Source organism: Lithobates pipiens, unplaced genomic scaffold (assembly GCF_037356315.1).
Source record: "Lithobates pipiens isolate NorthernLeopardFrog02 unplaced genomic scaffold, aLitPip1_a1.2 Scaffold_10, whole genome shotgun sequence".
NCBI lineage: Eukaryota > Metazoa > Chordata > Amphibia > Anura > Ranidae > Lithobates > Lithobates pipiens.
Genome location: NW_027507686.1, coordinates 24,695,085 through 24,714,227, shown reverse-complemented (window position 1 = coordinate 24,714,227; position 19,143 = coordinate 24,695,085). Strand labels below are relative to the sequence as shown.

At 43.2% G+C, this 19,143-nt stretch overlaps 1 protein-coding gene across 1 annotated transcript in view; it reads left to right on the top strand.

The window, feature by feature from the left end:
• The window catches only part of GARRE1 (granule associated Rac and RHOG effector 1), a gene marked incomplete in the record, with an annotated part of 106,274 nt that extends 87,508 nt beyond the window's left edge, over positions 1-18,766 (top strand). The window contains 7 exon segments of the mRNA XM_077452825.1: positions 3,645-3,742; positions 4,340-4,465; positions 4,825-5,888; positions 8,646-8,811; positions 13,195-13,332; positions 13,663-13,741; positions 16,523-18,766. Of these exon segments, the coding sequence (XP_077308951.1) occupies positions 3,645-3,742; positions 4,340-4,465; positions 4,825-5,888; positions 8,646-8,811; positions 13,195-13,332; positions 13,663-13,741; positions 16,523-16,822 (1,971 nt within the window).
• Between the last annotated feature and the right edge of the window lie 377 nt (positions 18,767-19,143).

Sequence of the window (19,143 nt, the reverse complement as noted above, 5' to 3'; positions counted from 1 at the left end):
AGCACACAAGAAGGACCTGACAGGGGTGCTTACAGCAATGTTCAGCTTTTTTTTTTTATTTGCGTAATATCTTTATCCCAAAAGGGAGAAAAAAACTCTTGGGGGGGGGAGGAGCCTAAAAAATAAATAAAAAAAACCAATGCAACCACCACTTCTAATGATTGGTAGGCTCCAATATATAAAATTTTTGGTTTGGGGTTTAATACCACTTTAACAATTTAGGCATGAAGAGTCATAAAACCTATATCCATTGGTGACTAGTTCTCTTTTAAGATATAATATTAGACCCCCATTCTAACATTTTATGATATTGGAAGGGGGATGTTGATCATCACATCTGTGAGAACCAGCCAAGTTCAATGGTTTCGCTCCATCAGTGTTAGGTGACACAATCGCTGTCTGTCACAGCCCATAATATGTTTGTCACACCCGGAGCAGCGAGTTGTCACTTGCTCGCTTCATCCCACACATCCCTATTGAGTCAGGACCTTGTTTTCTTCTGGTGAAAGGATGAGACGGCAGTCTCTCTTGTTGACTTGCCTTGTTATCAAGGTATAAAGCGGGGGCATGCTGGCAGTGTAGGGTTATGATCTCATTGGACTTTGTGTACTGGCGATAGAGCAGGCATTCTTGTGTGATAAGGTGAATGGAAACACCTGTCACACCAATGACGGAAGCTTTTCCCTCATCTCCTGGCAAGGGCGGCTGTGAGAAAGAGAAATGTTTTTGCAACAGGCTGTGCAGTTGCCTCTCTGAGTTCAGAGGTTTGATTGGCTTTTAAAGTCCATTTATCTTCTGTAGGTTTTTATTGGGTAATGCAAGTCGGGAAGCATAGTTAGGTAATTCTGTTATATTTTATAGATATTTATATTGAGAGAGATTTTTTTTTTTTTACATTTCTTTTTTTATTTTTATGTAGTAGCACTATTGCTCTACCCCAAACGCAAAAATCTCAAAATTGTTCTGTGGCTTCCATGTGTGCAATGTCACCTTTAAAGTTAAATAATAAACTTGTGAATTACTTAAATCAAACTTATTGTGACTGCTGCAGTTACCATGTGCACTGTTATAACTCAATTGATTCAAAAAAAGCTAAAAAAATAAACCTGCATGCCACATTAACTATCCATTATAGGGCTGCAACTAACGATTATTTTCATAATCGATTAGTTGGCCGATTGTTTCGGTTAATAACCTTAAAAAAAAAAAATGGGTCAAATTGATCATTTTTAACCAGAGTGATGGGAAAATTTGGAAATAATAGAAAACTTCTTAGTCAAAGGAATTTTCAGACACTATGTGATTTTCATTCAAAAATTATTTATTTTAAAAAAAGAATGTTAAAAACAAGTGAAAATTTCAAACAAAATTCTTTCATTCAGCGAATGTACAAAGATATTTAGTCTGAATATTCTCATCTGAAAATTGATCTGTGTGACCAGCATAAGGCTCGGTACACACCTATGCAGTTTGCTTTTGATCTGTTTCTGCAGTGCTTTTTGCTGTACGTTTTGATTTTTGCACACGTGATTTTACTGCAATTTGCATTTTTTTGGGCAGATTAAAAAACTAAAATTGCTGCAAAAATGCATTACATGCTTTTCTGCAGCTTCTCAATTGAAGTATATTGAACCAATAAAGCACCATTGTGCGTTTAAAAGTCCCTGACCCTTTCAGGTGTGAACGTGTCCCATAGAAAACCATGTAAATGAACTGTAGCGCATTTCGGCAAATAGCACCAATAAACACATATATGTGAATCAGGTCTAAGACGTTTAGTAACATAATCAAGTTAACAAAAACTAAAATTAGCCCTTTATAGTAGAAAAAAAAGCACATAATCACTACTGTAAGGGGTTAATTTTTTTACTGTAGAATGGTGAAAGTAATATTTACAGTAGCTATTTGCTCTTTGTACTATAAAGGGCTCATTTTTTTTTTTTTAACCCCATTATGTTACTGGCCGATTAATCGATTATGAAAATAGTAATCGATTAATTTCATAATTAATTAGTTGTCGATTAATCGATTATTTGTTTCAGCCCTAATCCATTATGTATAAATCAACAAAAATTTTGAAAATTAATATCTTATACCATTAATGTGGCTTAAAGCGGAGTTCCAATCGTATTTTTTGTTAAGTCTGTAGCAACAAAAACTGTAGCTGTTGACTTTTAATAAACAGCCACTCACCTGTCCCACAAACCAAAGGTTTTCCCTCTGTCCTCCCGCGGCAGTGCCGGCATCTCTACTGTGGGCACCCAACTGTGACAGGTTGCGGCTTCTAGGACCTGCCCCAGAAGACTTTGGGAGGGAGAACTACTTCTGCTTCCGATCGCCTAAGACTACCGGAACAGAAGTGGGAGCAGGTACCTGCACCCCCTCCCTCTTCCCCCAAAAGCTCCATTTCACAAACAGCGAGCCAGGGAGGACAACGCCTTAAAGCGGAAGTTCCACTTTTTATGTGGAACTCTGCTTCAACAGGTGATTTAAAAAAAAATAGAAAATCAATTCATTTAAATAAAGTACCAGATGCAAAGTCCCACATTGATCATCCCAAGTGATAAAGTGCTGGTGCTCTTTAAAGCAACCTCCAAAATTGTCTCAATGTCCTGAATGTGCACCACAGCAAGCAGTCCCATGTTGGTTGATACTATACAATATCTAATGTAAATATGGAGCAATGTTTGTATATTCTGTACAAAATTGCAGCCTTCATAAATAGGAATGCTTATAAATTGAACCTCTGAGATATTGTAGTCCTGATATTGCAGAATAATTCCCTTTTTTGCACAGCCCAACAGCCTACCTTTCTTTTCTTTTTTTTTTTTACATTTTTAAAAGATAAGGTCACCTTTTGTAATGTTACATGTTCCAGCATCTGCAGCTTCACCACCCGAATACCCCCTCCCTGTGACGGCAAGCAGGAAATCCTCTCCCCTCTCTTGCTGTCACTATTTAAAAACAGCGGGGCTCTGCCCACACAGCCAGGTCATTCATTCACCGTTTCCTGTGAATGGATAGACTACAAGTACTGTCAGCCATTCTGGCTAATTCCTTGTAGGTTTAAATGAACTACCAGAGCACTGGTGAGCGCTCTGGTAGTTTATTGATCTTCCCGCTCTCAGGTAACTGCCTGCCTGTACGAGGTACAGGCAAACGGCTATCCTGAGATTCTGCAGGAGGCTGAGATTGCACCCTCTATCTGCTGATTGTGGGCGCAATGCTCTGCAGGGTCCATTGAAAAAAAATGTGCATTTAACATTTTTTTTTTTTCTAAAGGTGAAAATAACCTTTAAGCAACTCCACCATCACCTGGAAAATTCTTAATGGCACTTTCTTGCAAGTGTTTCACTCTCCGGAAGTCCATGTCTCCTCCTATTTTTGCTCTATTCAAGTACCGCAGCCTCCCTTGGACAGAAGTGTCAGATGCCTGTGCCCCCCACTGCACGCTGAAGAGTCTAATGGAGACTGCAGTGCTTAAACAAAGGTAAGGAAGGAGCCCTGGGCTGCTTGAGAGGTGAGTATTTCAAGGACCTGCTGTTAAGATATTTCTGGGCAGCAGTAATGTTGCTTTAACTGTGTTAGACGTATTGATGGACAGACTGTTTCTGATCATTTTTTATTTATTTTTTATAACGCAGGTGGTCGTTGACACAGCACAGATTGAGAATAAGGAAATATATGCACCACAGATCAGTCTGGAAGGGTCAAGGCTTATTGTGCAAGTTCCATCCACCTGGTAAGTCGTTTTTTCACTTAGATGTTCAATCAGAAATCTGTTGCTTTTTGATGTAGTGGTGGCGCCTGCATTAGTTTAGTTATCAGCATTGCTGTTCCTTCCGGGAAGGTCTTTTGCAGTGACCCAAACAGAAGAGGGAATCCCTGCCTTCTTCTTTTTTTTATTTTTTATTATATATATATATATATATATATATATATATATATATATATATATATATAATATATATATGTGTATATATATATATATATATATATATATATATATATTTATATATGTATGTATGTATGTGCTCGGTTGGGTTTTAGGCAAAAGCCTGTAATGAAGAAGGCTGAGATCATTCATGCACTGTAGCTCTATGGAGTACAGCAGTCTCTTTGTGCAGTATACATGTCCCTCTGTTATTCTTTTTACTAGAAGATTTCCTATAGGCTGCTTGTCAGCATTTTTGTAAAAGCCTGTTCAGAGCTCTCCTTGAATGGAACTACCCACAGCACAGAGCATAGGATTGCACCACGGCAGAGCCAATATATATGCTTTAGTGTATGATCCACACGCTGTATGGTAAATATTATGTGATTTCTTTTGCATATGCAGGTGTCTGAAGGAGGATCCAGCGACCATGTCTCTCTTACAGAGAAGCCTGGACCCAGAGAAGACCTTGGGACTGGTGGATGTCCTGTACACCGCAGTCTTCGATATCACTCGCTGGAAGGAAGGACGGTATGTATTCCTGTATGTGACAGATGCTGTGTATCCTTACTGACACGAGGCCTAGGGATGACCATGGCCTTATAGTCCATATGCTTCCTTTTGACAACACTGCTTCTCTCTAGATGCAAAAGTAGGGAAAGGCATTGAAGCAAGAAGAGGTCTGCTTTAACATTCCTTTGACAGCTGCACCAGAATAGGCTGGGGCAGTAATAATGGGGGTAGGGAGTGTTTTCCGTTGGAATAAGGAACATCCAAATGCTCCACTCTTTAATAATCATGCACACAATAAGTAATGCCTTAGTTGTCTTCCAAGGCTTAGCTTTCTTCCCAGTCTAGTAATACTAATGTTGTTTTTGTGTTGGTTGCAGCGAGCAAGCTTTGCCAATCATCCAGATTCAGCTACAGAGGGACACCTCCGACTTTGGAAACCAGATCGACCTCCCACACGGGAACGGCAGCAAGTCGTCTGGAGGCTTGCAAAAGACTTTTTCTAAACTGACTTCAAGGTTCACTAAGAAAGTCTCCTGCAGTGGCTCTGGCCACAGTGGGAGCTACTCTGTCCCCCAGACCCCCTCCAAACACGTCTTAACCACTAGCAACTCCGAAGAGAAGGTGAAGTTCCCCAATCACACGGATTCCAAGTTACAGAGCATGCTGACCATCGGCAGCTTCTCCAGGTCCATGGACACTCCCCACTCCACCCAGAACACAAACAGCCAGCTGGTCAATGGATTCCTCGTGGAGCGTAGAGAGGACTTGTTCAAAGGAGAAGAGCAAAAGGACGATAAAGGAATGAACTTGCCCTCTGACCAGGAAATGCAGGATGTCATTGATTTCCTCTCTGGTTTTAATATGGGCAAATCACAGCAGACTTCCCCTGTGGTCAAGAGGAGAAACTCCACCACCGCATCTGTTGTGCCTGAGCAAAAACAAGGAACTGTAAAACCGCCAGCACAACCGGCTATCCACCCTCCTGTTCACCCTCCTCAGCAGCAGCAGCAAGCCCAACCTCAGCAGCAGCAGCAGGGACTGCTACAACAGCCACCGCCGCCGCTGCAGCTGTCGCAGAAGCAACAATTGCAGTATTATCCGCACTTGTTCCAACCAATGGGGCCGCAGCAACAACAGCAGCAGCAACAGTCACAGCACCCGCCAGGAAAATGGCTGAACAGCTCCAGCCAACCATCCTCACAAGCGGTGGGGAGTGGCCTGTCTCCAATTGGTCAAATGAACCAATGGAGCAGCCAGGGGGTCTCCGATCTTAGTTCAGACTTGTACAGCATGGGGCTGGTCAGCAGTTTCATGGACAACATGATGTCTGAGATGCTGGGACAGAAATCGCAAGGACCTCGAAATAACACCTGGCCAAACCGTGACCAGAGCGAAGGGATGTTCGGGATGTTGGGAGATATGCTGCCTTTTGATCCAGCAGGTAAGTCTTTTTTTTATTTTTATTTTTTCATTCTTCTTTTAGAAAAATGCCCTGCATTATAACAATTTTAGTTAATATTTTTATATAAGTAACGTTTCTTTAACAGATGTTATATGCTGTTTAATGGTCACACTTTTTTAATCTACATATGAAAGCAATACAGTATAGCAGTACATTGTTATATTGTGTTTACTCGGAGTGAGATCAATAGTTCTAGGCCCATTATTCACCGTTAATTCTAAACTGATGACCTGTAGGGTCACCTATGATAAATATAGGGTGCCAAAGTTTTTTGCTGTTTCACGGCCACGTGCAATTTTAAGTCTGGATGTGTTAGGTGCCTTTTTACTCAGCGCAAGCGCCTTTATTTTACAATCAAGTTGGGTAATATATATGTTGTAATAAAATTAAAATTGTATTTATTTTATTGAAATTTTGCATTTCGTAAACTGTTGTGCTAACGTTTTGTGACATAAAAAAAATTGGAATTACTATGATTTTATTCTAGAGTGTCGGTTTTCAGAAAATATTTAATATTTGAGGGTTTTTGCTAATCTTCAGACCAATATTGCTTAAACCTGTGTGCAAAAAAAGCAAAAATGGTTCAGGTAGCAAAAGAGTTGATTGTAAAGAGGGGGAAAAAATAAAAAAAAGTTATACTTACCTGCTGTATGCGATTGCACAGAGTAGCCCAGATCCTCCTTGGGCCCCCCTTGCTGAGTGCCCCTATAGCAAGTGGCTTGCTATGGGGGTGCTTGCTCCTGAGCCAGCTCTCTGTCCTTAAGATGCAGACAGTGTGGCTCAGCCGTGGCCCTCCACCTCACTGACTGACTGTGAGTGACAGCAGCGGGTGCTAATGACTCCTGTTGCTGCATCTCAGCCAATCAGGAAGGAGGGCTTTGGCTGTTGTGTGCATCGCTGGATCAGGCTTGGACTTGGGTAGGTACTAGGGGGCTGAGGGGGGAAGCTGCACATTGTAGGTTTTTTTACCTTCATGCGTAGAATACATGAAGGTAAAAACACCTTCAGCCTTTACAACCACTTTAAGTCTATTGTGTAAATTGCAGAATCTATCTACTAGGGTTACATCGATACCGATATTGTTATCGGTGCCGATACTAGTCATTTTCACAAGTATCAGTACTCACAAAAATGCTCCGATACCATAACCCGGTACTGGAAGTGACATGAACTGGCCACATCAGTCGCAGCCTGTCGGGTACATCTGTACTGGGATCAGGGATTTTTGATAGCTTGTCTCCCTGAGTGTAGTGACAAGGGGAATGCGGGCGTCCCAGCTAGTTCAGAAGGTAGTCTGCACTTTCTCTGATTGACCCTGATGTCTGGATGCCTACACCCCCGGGTGATCTGGCTGCAGAGAGCCAGCGCTTGCAGTGGGGGAAGTCTGTACAAGAGCCGGCCAGGTACTTTACATTAGTGCAACGATTGGTAAGCCATGTGCACGATGTAGCTTTTAAGGTGGGGCGATGAAGGCAGTAGAGTGAGCACGAGTCAGAGCTGAGGAGAGGTGGATCAGAATACAGTGGAAAGGAGTGGTCGAGGAGAGTTGAACCCTGCACGCTGCATGTTCTGTGCCTGAACCCTGCACGCTGCATGTTCTGTGCCCTCCACCAGCTGTCACCTCTGCCCTCATGTCTCCCAATTATAGAAGAGGAACCATTATGGAGAATAGACTTTTTTTGTTGGCACCGTCCCAAATATATTATGTATTTAAAGAAAGGTACCCCCCGTTTGCCCTTAAAGTCCCACAGTACTGGGGGATACTTGTCTTCTTTAGATCCCATGTCTCCCAATGATCCTCCCATCCCAACCATCTTCCCTCAGCGATCATAGTTTCCATCCCAACCCTTGACTTCCCTGCCCTCACTAACCCCTCCACTCCCCCAACCCTCACACCATTCCCTAGAAATCGCCCCCCCCAGCTTCCAAACCACCCCCCCATCTATACTCCCTAGGCGATAGGTATCGGTAAGTACTGGGAAAAAAAGAATCGGTACCCGTACTCTGTGTTTAAAAAAAAAAAAAGTGGTATTGGTGAAACCCTACAATGTACATTCTTGCTGTTTTATGATACCTTTTAGAGGTGAAAATGTTTTTGCGTCATTTTGGGACAAGGAGAAAAATAGGACACAGTAAATATCATTACAAAAGTCAGCAACAATGGCTATCGCCAATAGCATGACATATATCATTCAGAACAATACAGTCCAAGCTGAAGGATGTGTCTGACAAATCAGGAATAGCACGAACAACCTATCCGTATTAAATGCACAAGTATATTATAAACAGAAACACAAATATCTATTGTCCGAGTCACAACAGAAGGTGACCCAAACATGGCCTAGTATGTTTTATGATACCTTAAATAATATCCATATGTATTTTCTTTGACATGGTATATTGATGTCAAACTGTCCATATACAGTTAATATTAGTGAATACAGATACAGGCCGGCACAGATAAGGGTGTGCTGGAGACCGCATTAAATGCGTGACTTTTTTATAGCCACGTCTGCCCATTTGAGCCCAATTAACAGAATGTGCTATTTTCAGTCAATTCCCGGCATTTATCTGATAAACAAAAGTATCATGGGCTGCTGACCGGCAGTGAATCCCTTATTGTGTTCTATTCAGGAGTAGAAGACAGTCTGGCTTAAAAGATTAGTGTCTGGGATAACAGGGTACAAACAGGCTGACACTGTTCTGTGATTTAACCCCCCTTCTCTTCTCTTGTAGTTGGCTCAGACCCGGAATTTGCCCGCTATGTGGCTGGGGTCAACCAAGCTATGCAACAAAAACGGCAAGCGCAGCATGTCCGCCGCCCGAGCACCACACGTAGCAACTGGCCCCATCCTGAGGATTCGCACAGAACATGGCCCTTCCCGGAATATTTCACAGAGGGGTAAGAGAGCTTTCTGGGGGACCGCACCTGGTCCTTTGCAATTACGACAATGTGGTCAGTATATAGATGGGTGCTGGGTGAAGTAAGGTGTTCAGTCTGAACATCGTCTTTTTTTTACTACTTTGTAGAATTTTTCTTTTTCTGGTACAATAATTTTTATTCAAATGTAAAAGGTGAAAACATGCCAAATATGCAGGTGATATGAACATTAGACACAATGCTGAGTTTCCCGTCAGAACACACACACAAAATAAAAATGTCCCATAGAGTAAGAACTATAAACAATGACCCTCCGACCAAAGGCAAGGGCCAACGCTGAATACCTGCTGCTCGGGGGCTAAGAAGGTAGGTAAAAGGAGTGTACCTGTTGCTAAAATGGAGTAAACAAAAACAAAGTGCAGGACAAAGAGCCAAAAAAAAAAGGGGGAATAGAGAGAGGGTAGTAGGAGGAGCGAAGAAGGGGTGGGGGAAGGGAAGTTCCCCCAGTCTTAGGATAAGGGTTATGTTAATCCGAAAAGGGCTAGGCTGGTGGGATGCAAGGTTGAAATCGATTTGGACCACCATGACACCCAGACATTTAGCATGAGTGTCGTGGAGGACACTCGTCATCTTTTCATGGTTCATAAGGGTAGTCAAGGTGCTCTTCAGCTCTGAGAATAATACAGCCGGCTTTTTCCAGGCCCTAGCTATTGTGCTCTATGGCTTCTTTAACACTGGGGCGGTGCGGGCATCGGCGGTAAAGCGCCACTATTTTTAGCGGTGGTCTGCGCCGAAAAAGGGTTAAAACCGCCCGCAAAGTGCCACTGCAGCGGCGCTTTGCCAGCGGTATAGCCGCGCTGTCCCATTGATTTCAATGGGTAGGAACAGTTTAGGAGCAGTGAATACACCACTCCTTTCACCGCTCCAAAGATGCGGCTAGCAGGACCATCCCTTGGGCTTTCACACTGGAGTGAAAGGGGCCGGTTTTTTCAGATGCTATTTTTAGCGCTGTAGCGCCTGAAAACCGCCCCAGTGAAAGGGGCCTTAGATGCATAGGTAAGTGGCTAATTTCTGCTGGTAAGCAGAGAGGCCCTGGGATTGGACAATGGAGCAATGCAAATTTGGGGTCTTTACAGGAAAGATACGTGGAAGAGGGTGAACCAGAGTCGGATGACCCTTGACCAAAATCCCACGAGGTGAGGGCAGGACCACCGAATGTAGATTTTATCTCTTCATTGACCACGGAAGCATCTACAACTATAGGATCGTTTTGACTTGGCAATATGGGCTGCGACCCAATACCAGCAAACGAGGACCTCATAGGCTGCCTCCAATGTTACCGTGTTAAAGGATCACTTCGCTATAGAATTTTACTGTTTCAATATTTTTTTAGTAGTGTTCAAGGGGAAAAAAAAGATAACAGTAATGCAGAACAATAGCAAAGGAATACCAGGACACCAAAAGGAGAGTGAGTACAGTATACCTGAAAGTGCTCACATGGACATATTGGCAGACAATCTGGAGCTATAACAAATATGACTATCATTAGATTCAAGGTGATTCTATATATATATATATATATTTATTTCATTTTTTATATGCAGAGTTCGCTGCTTTCATCCATCAGAGGCTCTCACCAACACAGATATACTAATACTAAATCCAAACCTGTCCTTCCACAGTAATTGATTTTTTTAAATAATAATCGTAAATGCACATTTTTGTGCAGGTAAACAAATAAGCATTTATTATTTTTGTAGTAGGAACCTGTAAAGCATTGCACCACCGATTAGCAGATTGTGGATACCATGTAGGTCTCTTGCATGCTGTTGGTTTATCTGTGTGCTTGTACATCCCGTACGGGTAGGCTGATACTCCCTGAAGACTCAATGAACTACCACAGTGCCGCGCTGTTTTCAAGCCGTGACCAATAGTATGGGTAACTTCTTTATAGTGCTGCCACAGGGAGGGGGTGGTGGCTGCAGCACTGGGAATATGTTACATGTTCCACCCTAAAATCAGGTGTAACATGTTCTAAAAGGTGAAATTATCCTTAAAGGGAGACTAGCACTGTGCCATGTGCAGATGGGAATGACATGCATGCAGTGCTGGCATAGATGAATTAACTGCTTGAGCTGTAACAGTGCCATCTAGAGGCCAGAGCATGGCATAACAAAACCACCTCATTAGCACCAACCATCGAAAGAGGTAAAAGTTGACACTGCCACCATGAAGTCATTATTATCCATATGGTCACTTAGTATATTCATGCTTCTTTTTATAACTCCAGGTTTTGTTACTTTAAATAGTCCATTTAGGCCAAGCTGGCCCAAAAATCTCTTTCCGTTGCTAAGAAATGTGTCCCTGTCTGTAGCATCACTGCTCTGTTCTGGCAATGGGACATCCCTTTCCTGGAATAAAGTTGATTTAGACTGAGCACTGCTCAGCCATTCATAGGAAGCTTTGTGTTTTTACAAGGCTTCCTCTGATTGGTTTAGGTGGAGGTCGTGATATCATCTGCCTGCCTCTCCACCTCAGCCAATCAGCCTATTCATTGATACTATCCAAGGTTTCTAGTGGGATAGCTCACTAGCGCTTTTTTGTTCTTGTTCCAAGAATAGGAAGGCTCTGTCCCAATACGGGAACACAGTGCTCTATACTGTAGGAGACTGAAGCTACATACAGTTTATACAGCGCTGAGAGCGGCCACATTTTTTATGGAAAAAGTTAGTTTGGCCCAAGCAGACTATTTTAAAGTAAGAAAAAACCTGGAGTTAGGTTTTAGGTGCAAATATTTGACTCCTATGAAGGTAGAGTACTTGCAGTGGAGTGGGGAATGTGGCAGTTTTTCAATGCACAGGCCACTGAAAAGTATATTCCCATTTCTTCTACAGGAGAGCTGTTGGGTAAAAGTAACTTTATGGTGACAGGGTCGCTATAAAACTAAGTAGTTTTAGCCAAATTTGTTTTTTGTTTTTTTGTTTTGCACTGACTCCAGATTTCTATTGTATGTGTCGCTATTAGGCACTTCCCCTCACTTCCCATGCATTACACAGGAAGTGAGTAGAATTTCCCCAGCTGGTACACAGATAGCAATAAAAGGGACATGGGTTTCCTCATTATCCAGAAATAATAAAATAACTGCAGCTCCATTTTCAGATGTCATATAGGCAGTCTGAGTGCCATTATGCCAATACTAGTGAGTGCCATTATGCCAATACTAGTGAGTGCCATTATGCCAATACTAGTGAGTGCCATTATGCCAATACTAGTGAGTGCCATTATGCCAATACTAGTGAGTGCCATTATGCCAATACTAGTGAGTGCCATTATGCCAATACTAGTGAGTGCCATTATGCCAATACTAGTGAGTGCCATTATGCCAATACTAGGTAGAACATATAGATTAAAAAAACAAATAGGTGAAATAGGCTGCAAAAGGGGAATAACAAGTGAAAAACAGGATTTTATGCAACAAAAAAAAAAGATTGTTTATAATACACGGTGCATGGACAAAACCTCCATTTAGGGGTTTACATCTACTTTTATAGTTCATAAACATGATCCCTAAAAAGGAAAACAAATATTTCTTTGTAAAATCAAAACTCCTTTTCTCAGAGTTCCAGCCTAACCCCCAACTAATCTTAAAATTGTCCCCTCCTAACACCTCTTCTGACTTACCTGTCTAAAAAAAAAAAAAAAAAAAAGTTCTATATACCTGCATATTTTCAGCCCACGCTGGTCTGGTCATGTGATCACCCTGTGTCAGTCAGCAGCAGCTGCCAGGAAGCAGTTGGCAACAGCTGTCAATGTCGTCGCCCACAGGCTCCTATAGCTCATCCTTTGTCGGCACTCCCTCCTCTCCCCTGCAGCTGTCGCTGGCTGATACACGGAGCCAGATCACGTGAGTGGATTGGAGCGGCCTGAAAATGGGCAAGGCTATACAGTACATCTTTCTTACACAGGTTAGTCAGCTTAGATTTGGGCAGAGGGGGGCATTTTTAAGCTCCCTTAGGTTTTAGCTGAAATTCTACCTTTAAAGCGGTAGTAAAGTCTGCTTTGTGATTTTTTTTTTTTTTTTTTTAAACCTACAGGTAAACCTGTAATAAGGCTTTTCTGCAGGTAAAATGAATATAGTTTAGGATATATTTACCCTGGATGCAGCCTGTGACGTAACAGGCGCACACGCTCTGAAGATCCAGCATACTGTGCCAGACCTTCAGAGCACTGTGCCGTAACTAAGGGCTCTTGAGCGCATGCGCGGGAGTGCTATTATTGTGTATTGCTATTGCTATTATTTTTTTTGTTAGTTTTTTTGCTTTGGTTTACTACCGCTTTAAAATAAGGGGGGGGGGGGGGGAGAAGAAAAAAAAAGAATAACTCCTATTTCCTCTTGTTTTGCAGCGATGTGATGAATAGCAGCTGGACAGGTGCTCAGGGCGATTCGGCCAGTTCAAGTGACGAGACCTCGTCTGCCAATGGAGACAGTCTGTTCTCTATGTTCTCAGGTCCAGACCTTGTTGCTGCAGTGAAACAAAGGAGGTGAGTCACATGACTGCAATCACTTCTGTAGAAGTTCTTTACTGACCTCTGTTATCTGGAGAAACCATCCTGGCTTGCTCTGAAAAGAGATCTTTATTGTGAGGAGAGGAAGTTAAAAAAGGGACCAGAGGTGTCCCTAATACCAGGCAGATTATCCTGAGATTACTTACTGTTTGTCATAATGTAATCCTAAATCATATATAATGGGTATCCTTAACCATCAGTTGTTTTGTATTCCATTTTATTCTAAAAAGACACACAAACTTTATCTAGAGAACTTCTGGTCTCTAATAATAATTCTCTATTGCTGCATTTTTTTCTTTCCACCAGGAAACACAGCAGTGGTGAACAAGAAGCAAACACATTACCGTCACCACCCCTCCTCTCCACAGTAGACGATCTCAACCAGGTGAGACTATGGGAGCACTCATTGTTCGGGCACCTTCTGCCCTTTTTACTAGGTAGAGAGTGTTATTTAGTGATCAAAGGGAGTCAATGTCACAGAATATAGACTTGTTCAAGATGGATTATGAATTGTTGCTTTGGGTTATTGAACCCTTTCTGTTTATTGCATAAGCCTGCAATTGTGTATAGGGACACCTGTACCATAGCCATTCTCAACCAGACTTCTGTGAAACCCTAGAGTTCCCCTAGATGTACCTAGGAATCCCCCAAAAGTTGCTAGAGGTTCCTTGAACTTTAAGTGATTGACCTCCCATATGTTTCTTGTAAAGCTCCAGGGTAAACACCACTGGACAGAATCGGCGGCATTACACCAATCATCTTTTTAGATGTCTGTATGGGTGGCGGTCTGACCACTACTGTAAGGGAGCAAATCTTCTTTCAGGCCACCAATGTAAGGGACATTGTTCCTATTGGCCACCAATGTAGGGAGCATTCTCCCCCCAAAATTGATTTCAGTATGGGGTTCCCCAAGACCTGGAAATAGTTTTAAGGGTTCATCTAGGGCAGTGGTTCTCATCCTTTCTAGTGCCGTGACCCCTTGATAAAATTTCCCAAGTTGTGGGGACCCCTAACGGTAAAATTATTTTTGTTGCGTCTTCATTGCTTTATGAAGCAAAATATAAATATCTGATATGCAGGATGTATTTTCATTCTTAAGAATGTAACATTATTAAAGCGTAGTGATTAATCACAAAAACAATCTGATATATATTGTGAAATATTTAACATATAAGTTACAGATGAATAAAATGTATATGACTTGCTTTTATTTTTTATTCATTGTGCATTGAACTGTATTCACCGTATTGTATAATCATGTGAAGAAAAAGCGTAACAATGGTAACAGTCTTAATTAGACAATCTTGTCCATTTTTTGAGATTACTGGCTCTTGGAGACCTCTCTGACCAAGGATAATGGTTATGCAGTGGAATATGGGTTCAGGTGCAAATTTATGGCCACAAATTCTGAGTTTCGCCAAATCATAAGATCCACCTCAAATCCAAGATGGCTCTGACCAAACATCAGGAACGTGAAATGTAATAACACGTAAAAGAGAAGTATGGGTTTGGCTTTGTTTTTCCCCCCATTAAACTTTCCTAGATGGCTGCAGCATCGCTCTGATGCTGCATCTGTCCCCCCAGAATCTCTGCACTGAGAACCGAGCCATCGGACATTGCCGATGGCTTGGTTCTTTCGACTCCCCAAGCAGAGAGCTGCTGCCTGTCGATCTGCTCCAGCTCTCCTGCTCTGCTCCTCCACGCTCACTGGAACGCTGAGCTGTGGAGGGGCAGGGATCGGCCATCTCATCGGCTCGCTGAGACGGCTATCAGTCCAGGCACCTGGCAGATCCAGACTCCCAGAGTCGTGATGACGGGGTGCCTGGACTGATGGCCGTATCAGCCTCTCAGCGAGCCGCCGAGACCGATGGCAGACTTCAGACCACTCTCTGCTGAAAATGGGTCACAGGAGTGCAAAACCAAGTGCACTCCTGTAACCCATAGGAGAAGTACAGCCAAACGAGCTCGGGCTGAATTTCACCTTTATGACTCCCCCCCCCCCATCCCAAGATACCACCCACATCTCGTGCCCTTCACATTTACAGACAAAATTACAGAAGTCAAATTCCCTTTCAAAAATTCCCAGATCGCTTAGGTCTAAATAAAAAGCTGTTAATATGCAAATCACCAAAGTTTTCTTGCCCTACTAGTTACTCTAGCATGGTCTCTCCTCTCCCGGAAGTGACGTCTCACCGGCCAATGATGTCACTTTCGGGAATCGGGTCATCGGATTGGGATTCGGTGACCCCTGGCAAATAGGCATTCGATCCCACCGATGGGGTCACAACCCACAGGTAGAGAACTGCTGCTAGGGTAAAAGAGCTGAGAGGCTGCTGTAATGTAAAATACTTGTAGACATTGAGCAGACATGGGTCCCGATTCATTAAAATGGAATTTCCTGTAAAAGAGCCAAATCTCCCCTTCATTAATTTGGTAAATAATATAACCTTTTGTATTGTGCACATTTTGGATTGCTAAATGTCTGATTAGAAACAACCATCCCATGCAGACATTCCTGCAACCCTGCTCCCTGTGACGGAAAACACTTGCTCTGTGCAGCCGAATGTGCTTGCTCACAGACCCTTCCTAGTATGGTTGTTGGTGTCTGTTCTCCTGCGTCGGCTGGCCCTGACATCTCCTTGATGTATCACCCAGAGGACCATTGGCCACAGCAGAAGGCACACGTTGCCTTCTGGATGTGACCACACTAGCGCTCAATTTTACATGCCCGCTGTAGTCTGCACCGAGTGCTGGCTGCATCAGTTTGGTCTTTGTGCTGAGATTGCCCAGTGAGTGCGCTCTCAGCATGGAAACAATGAGCGCCCAATGACGCATATGTTTGGTGCGTGGGCGGTAAAGTCGGCCCTTTTGCTGCTGCTGCCTGTATGTATCAGACCGTCATAAAGGGGTTAACACCTACAATCAGACATTGCGAATTCAAATGTATTGACCACTAATGAAAGTAAGGAATATCTTTTTTTTTTTATTAATTTTTTTTTTTCCTTTAGATTGGGATTAGTGGCAAATTATACTGCTGTTCACAAACCAGTAATACATATTAATAGTGTCATATAGCTTAGGTTTGTCATATATTGGTTAATATATAGAGAGAAGATTTCCCACGTTAATTATTTCCTCTCGATAATGTTTTCTCTTTCGTTTTCAGGAAAACAAAACCAAAACGTGGCCGCCTAAAGCTCCTTGGCAGCACTCCTCCCCTCTCTCCAATACACTGCCAAACCAGAGCTCCTCTTTGTACCACATGACAAATCCCGTGAGCCAATGGAACGACACAATGCAGATACTCCAGTCACCCGTCTGGTCCACCGCCAATGACTGCGCGCCGCCTGCCGGCATCTCCTCGACCTTCCCGTACGCACAGCAGCCGTCTCAGCAGACGAACAAGGGCTTTAAATCCTTCCAGATGAAGCACGAGCGCAGGCCCTCCTACCTGCACCAGTTCTGACTGGGGCTGCCACTTGCAGGGGACGAGGTCCAATGCTAAACTTTTTTGGGGTTTGAGTTGCAAACAGTTTGGGGTGTTTCGGTTCTAATCCTGTGGTGAGAAAAAAAAAGATAGATTTTTAACTTTTTGACAGCAGTGACTATTCCTAAACATGCTTCTCCTCCATCTTCACCGGGTTACGTGTTACTGGAGTCTGTCTGTGCCGTATGCGTCCGTTGTGATAACTTTCACCACCTGCAGAGAAGCCTCAGTCCGCTCAGTGTTTACTAGTTGGGGGTTCTGGGCAGGAACACCCCGTGGCTCCCATCCACCGTGGTCAGCTTGTAGATTTGTAGATTACCCCCCCCCTGTACTCTTGGTCCTTTGTGGTTACGTTGGCCTTTGTTAGGGCTGGAAGGGATCTCTGGAGCTAGATAATCAATATGCCTGAAAATAACAGCTGGTGCCTAATGTTTAAATCTTTTTGGGTTGTCGGCGCAGTCACCAGATTTTTGGCTCCTTTAAGTGCCTGCCGGCTTCTAGATTTGGACTGACTGGTTTCCGTATTCCTCCTTTTAACCCCTTTCCGCTGGCCTTTTAAAGAGAACGTAGCACTGGAGGGGTTTTCACGGACTTCTGATCACATGATTGGCTGTTACAGTGATAGGGAGCTCATCCTTCTGGCCCCCGATCGTTGCTTTGTGACCAGGAGCTGTCAGGGATAGCAGAATCACAGTGCAAATGAGCACGGCCAGCACAAAATAACATGTGTGGCAGCACAGAGTAAGGCCCAGCTTTTGCTACCACATTTATGCATACGGCCAAGGGAAGGGGGTTAAAATATATCTGTGCTGAGCGGAATACAAAGGATGCCGTTGCTGTTTTGTGCCCCAAAAATGTTTGTTTCTGGTCTGTAATGACCATCCCCTTGAAGTTTGATTCACTTACCGGAAGCCTTTATGCAGACCAAGAGTTTTGACATCACTGTGACCTCTCTGCCGCTAAGCAGCCAGAGACAGCCAATTGTAGTCCCTGCACTACTCTCAGTTCCTTGGTGTCTTTTATAGCATTCAAGTATCATCGCAAGCAGGGATATGTGGGGCTTTCTGGCTACTTTTTGTTCTGCAACTCTGGCCTGGCAGTGTTTGCAAACTTCTCATTCCTTTAATTGGAGTTTCATTATTAAAGGGATCATGTACTTTGCTGTAGATTCCCACGGACATGAGATAATCTTCTCACCCTGGTTCAGGCAACAATTCCTATGTTTAGCGTCCATTAGGCTGCTATAAACAAGCATTCAGACAGTTCAATCTTGCATGCTTATGGAAAAGCTAAGATCTTTCTGATCTCTGAGGCCAGCGTCAGATGGGACACTGGTCAGAGAAGTTAATTTTTTTTTATATATATATTATTATTATTTTTTTCATTTTACTAGTTTGTGCCCAGATTATAGATGTTTACATAGCCTTTCACACATGTGAATCACTGGGCTCCCGTCCCGCCATCCTGCCTGCCAGGCATGATAGTTTGCAGCAGAGAATGGGAAACTATAGACACATCGCAATGTGTGAAGAGAGACATGAGGCCAGCCAAAAGCGCTGGAGGAGGTTTAGATGGCGTGCAAGCTGTTCATTCTGTGATTGCACCTCTTAGTCTGCTTTCAGATGGGGCAGACTCTGTTTAGATCAGCAGGGGATCTATCTGCAGACCCCTGCTAATCGCAGTAGAGCGATAAGATGACCGGTCCATGTCTGCTTAGTTTATGCAGAGCGGACATGGACAGAGCCTGCTCTGCTCTACAGACCGTCTGGTGTAAACAGACTCCGCTGCCCGTTTGCACCCGACTACCTCTGATCCAATCTGTCTATAGCGAGGAGGACGGATCTCCTTCCGTTTGTTTTTAGTGGACCCGATCGGATCAGAGTTAGGCAGGTGAAAACAGACACAAGTCTGTTTACATTCGGCGGTCTGCCTGAAAAACTGTCAGGGGGACCTGATTGGGAACGGTCATGTGAAAGAGTTGACTTTAGCAAACTGCATGGTTTTTAATACCAGTGTTTTACTGATGGTCACTGACAGAAATCACCCAAAAAAAAAAAAACACAAGCATTACTTCCGGGGAATTAACTAAGCTTCCTGTGCCAGAAAACTGGTTCAGGAAATGGTCTGAATTGACGTTAATGACATTACCTAAGCTGATGGGCTTGTTATAGATCTATCTGCACCACCCAGAGTAAAATAGAAACTGGCGTGAGTTCTGCGACTAATTGCAAAGGGATTGTGGGAGTTTTTATTATGGAAAACTGCCACAGATGCCCACCAGGTTGAACCTGGTGTATAAG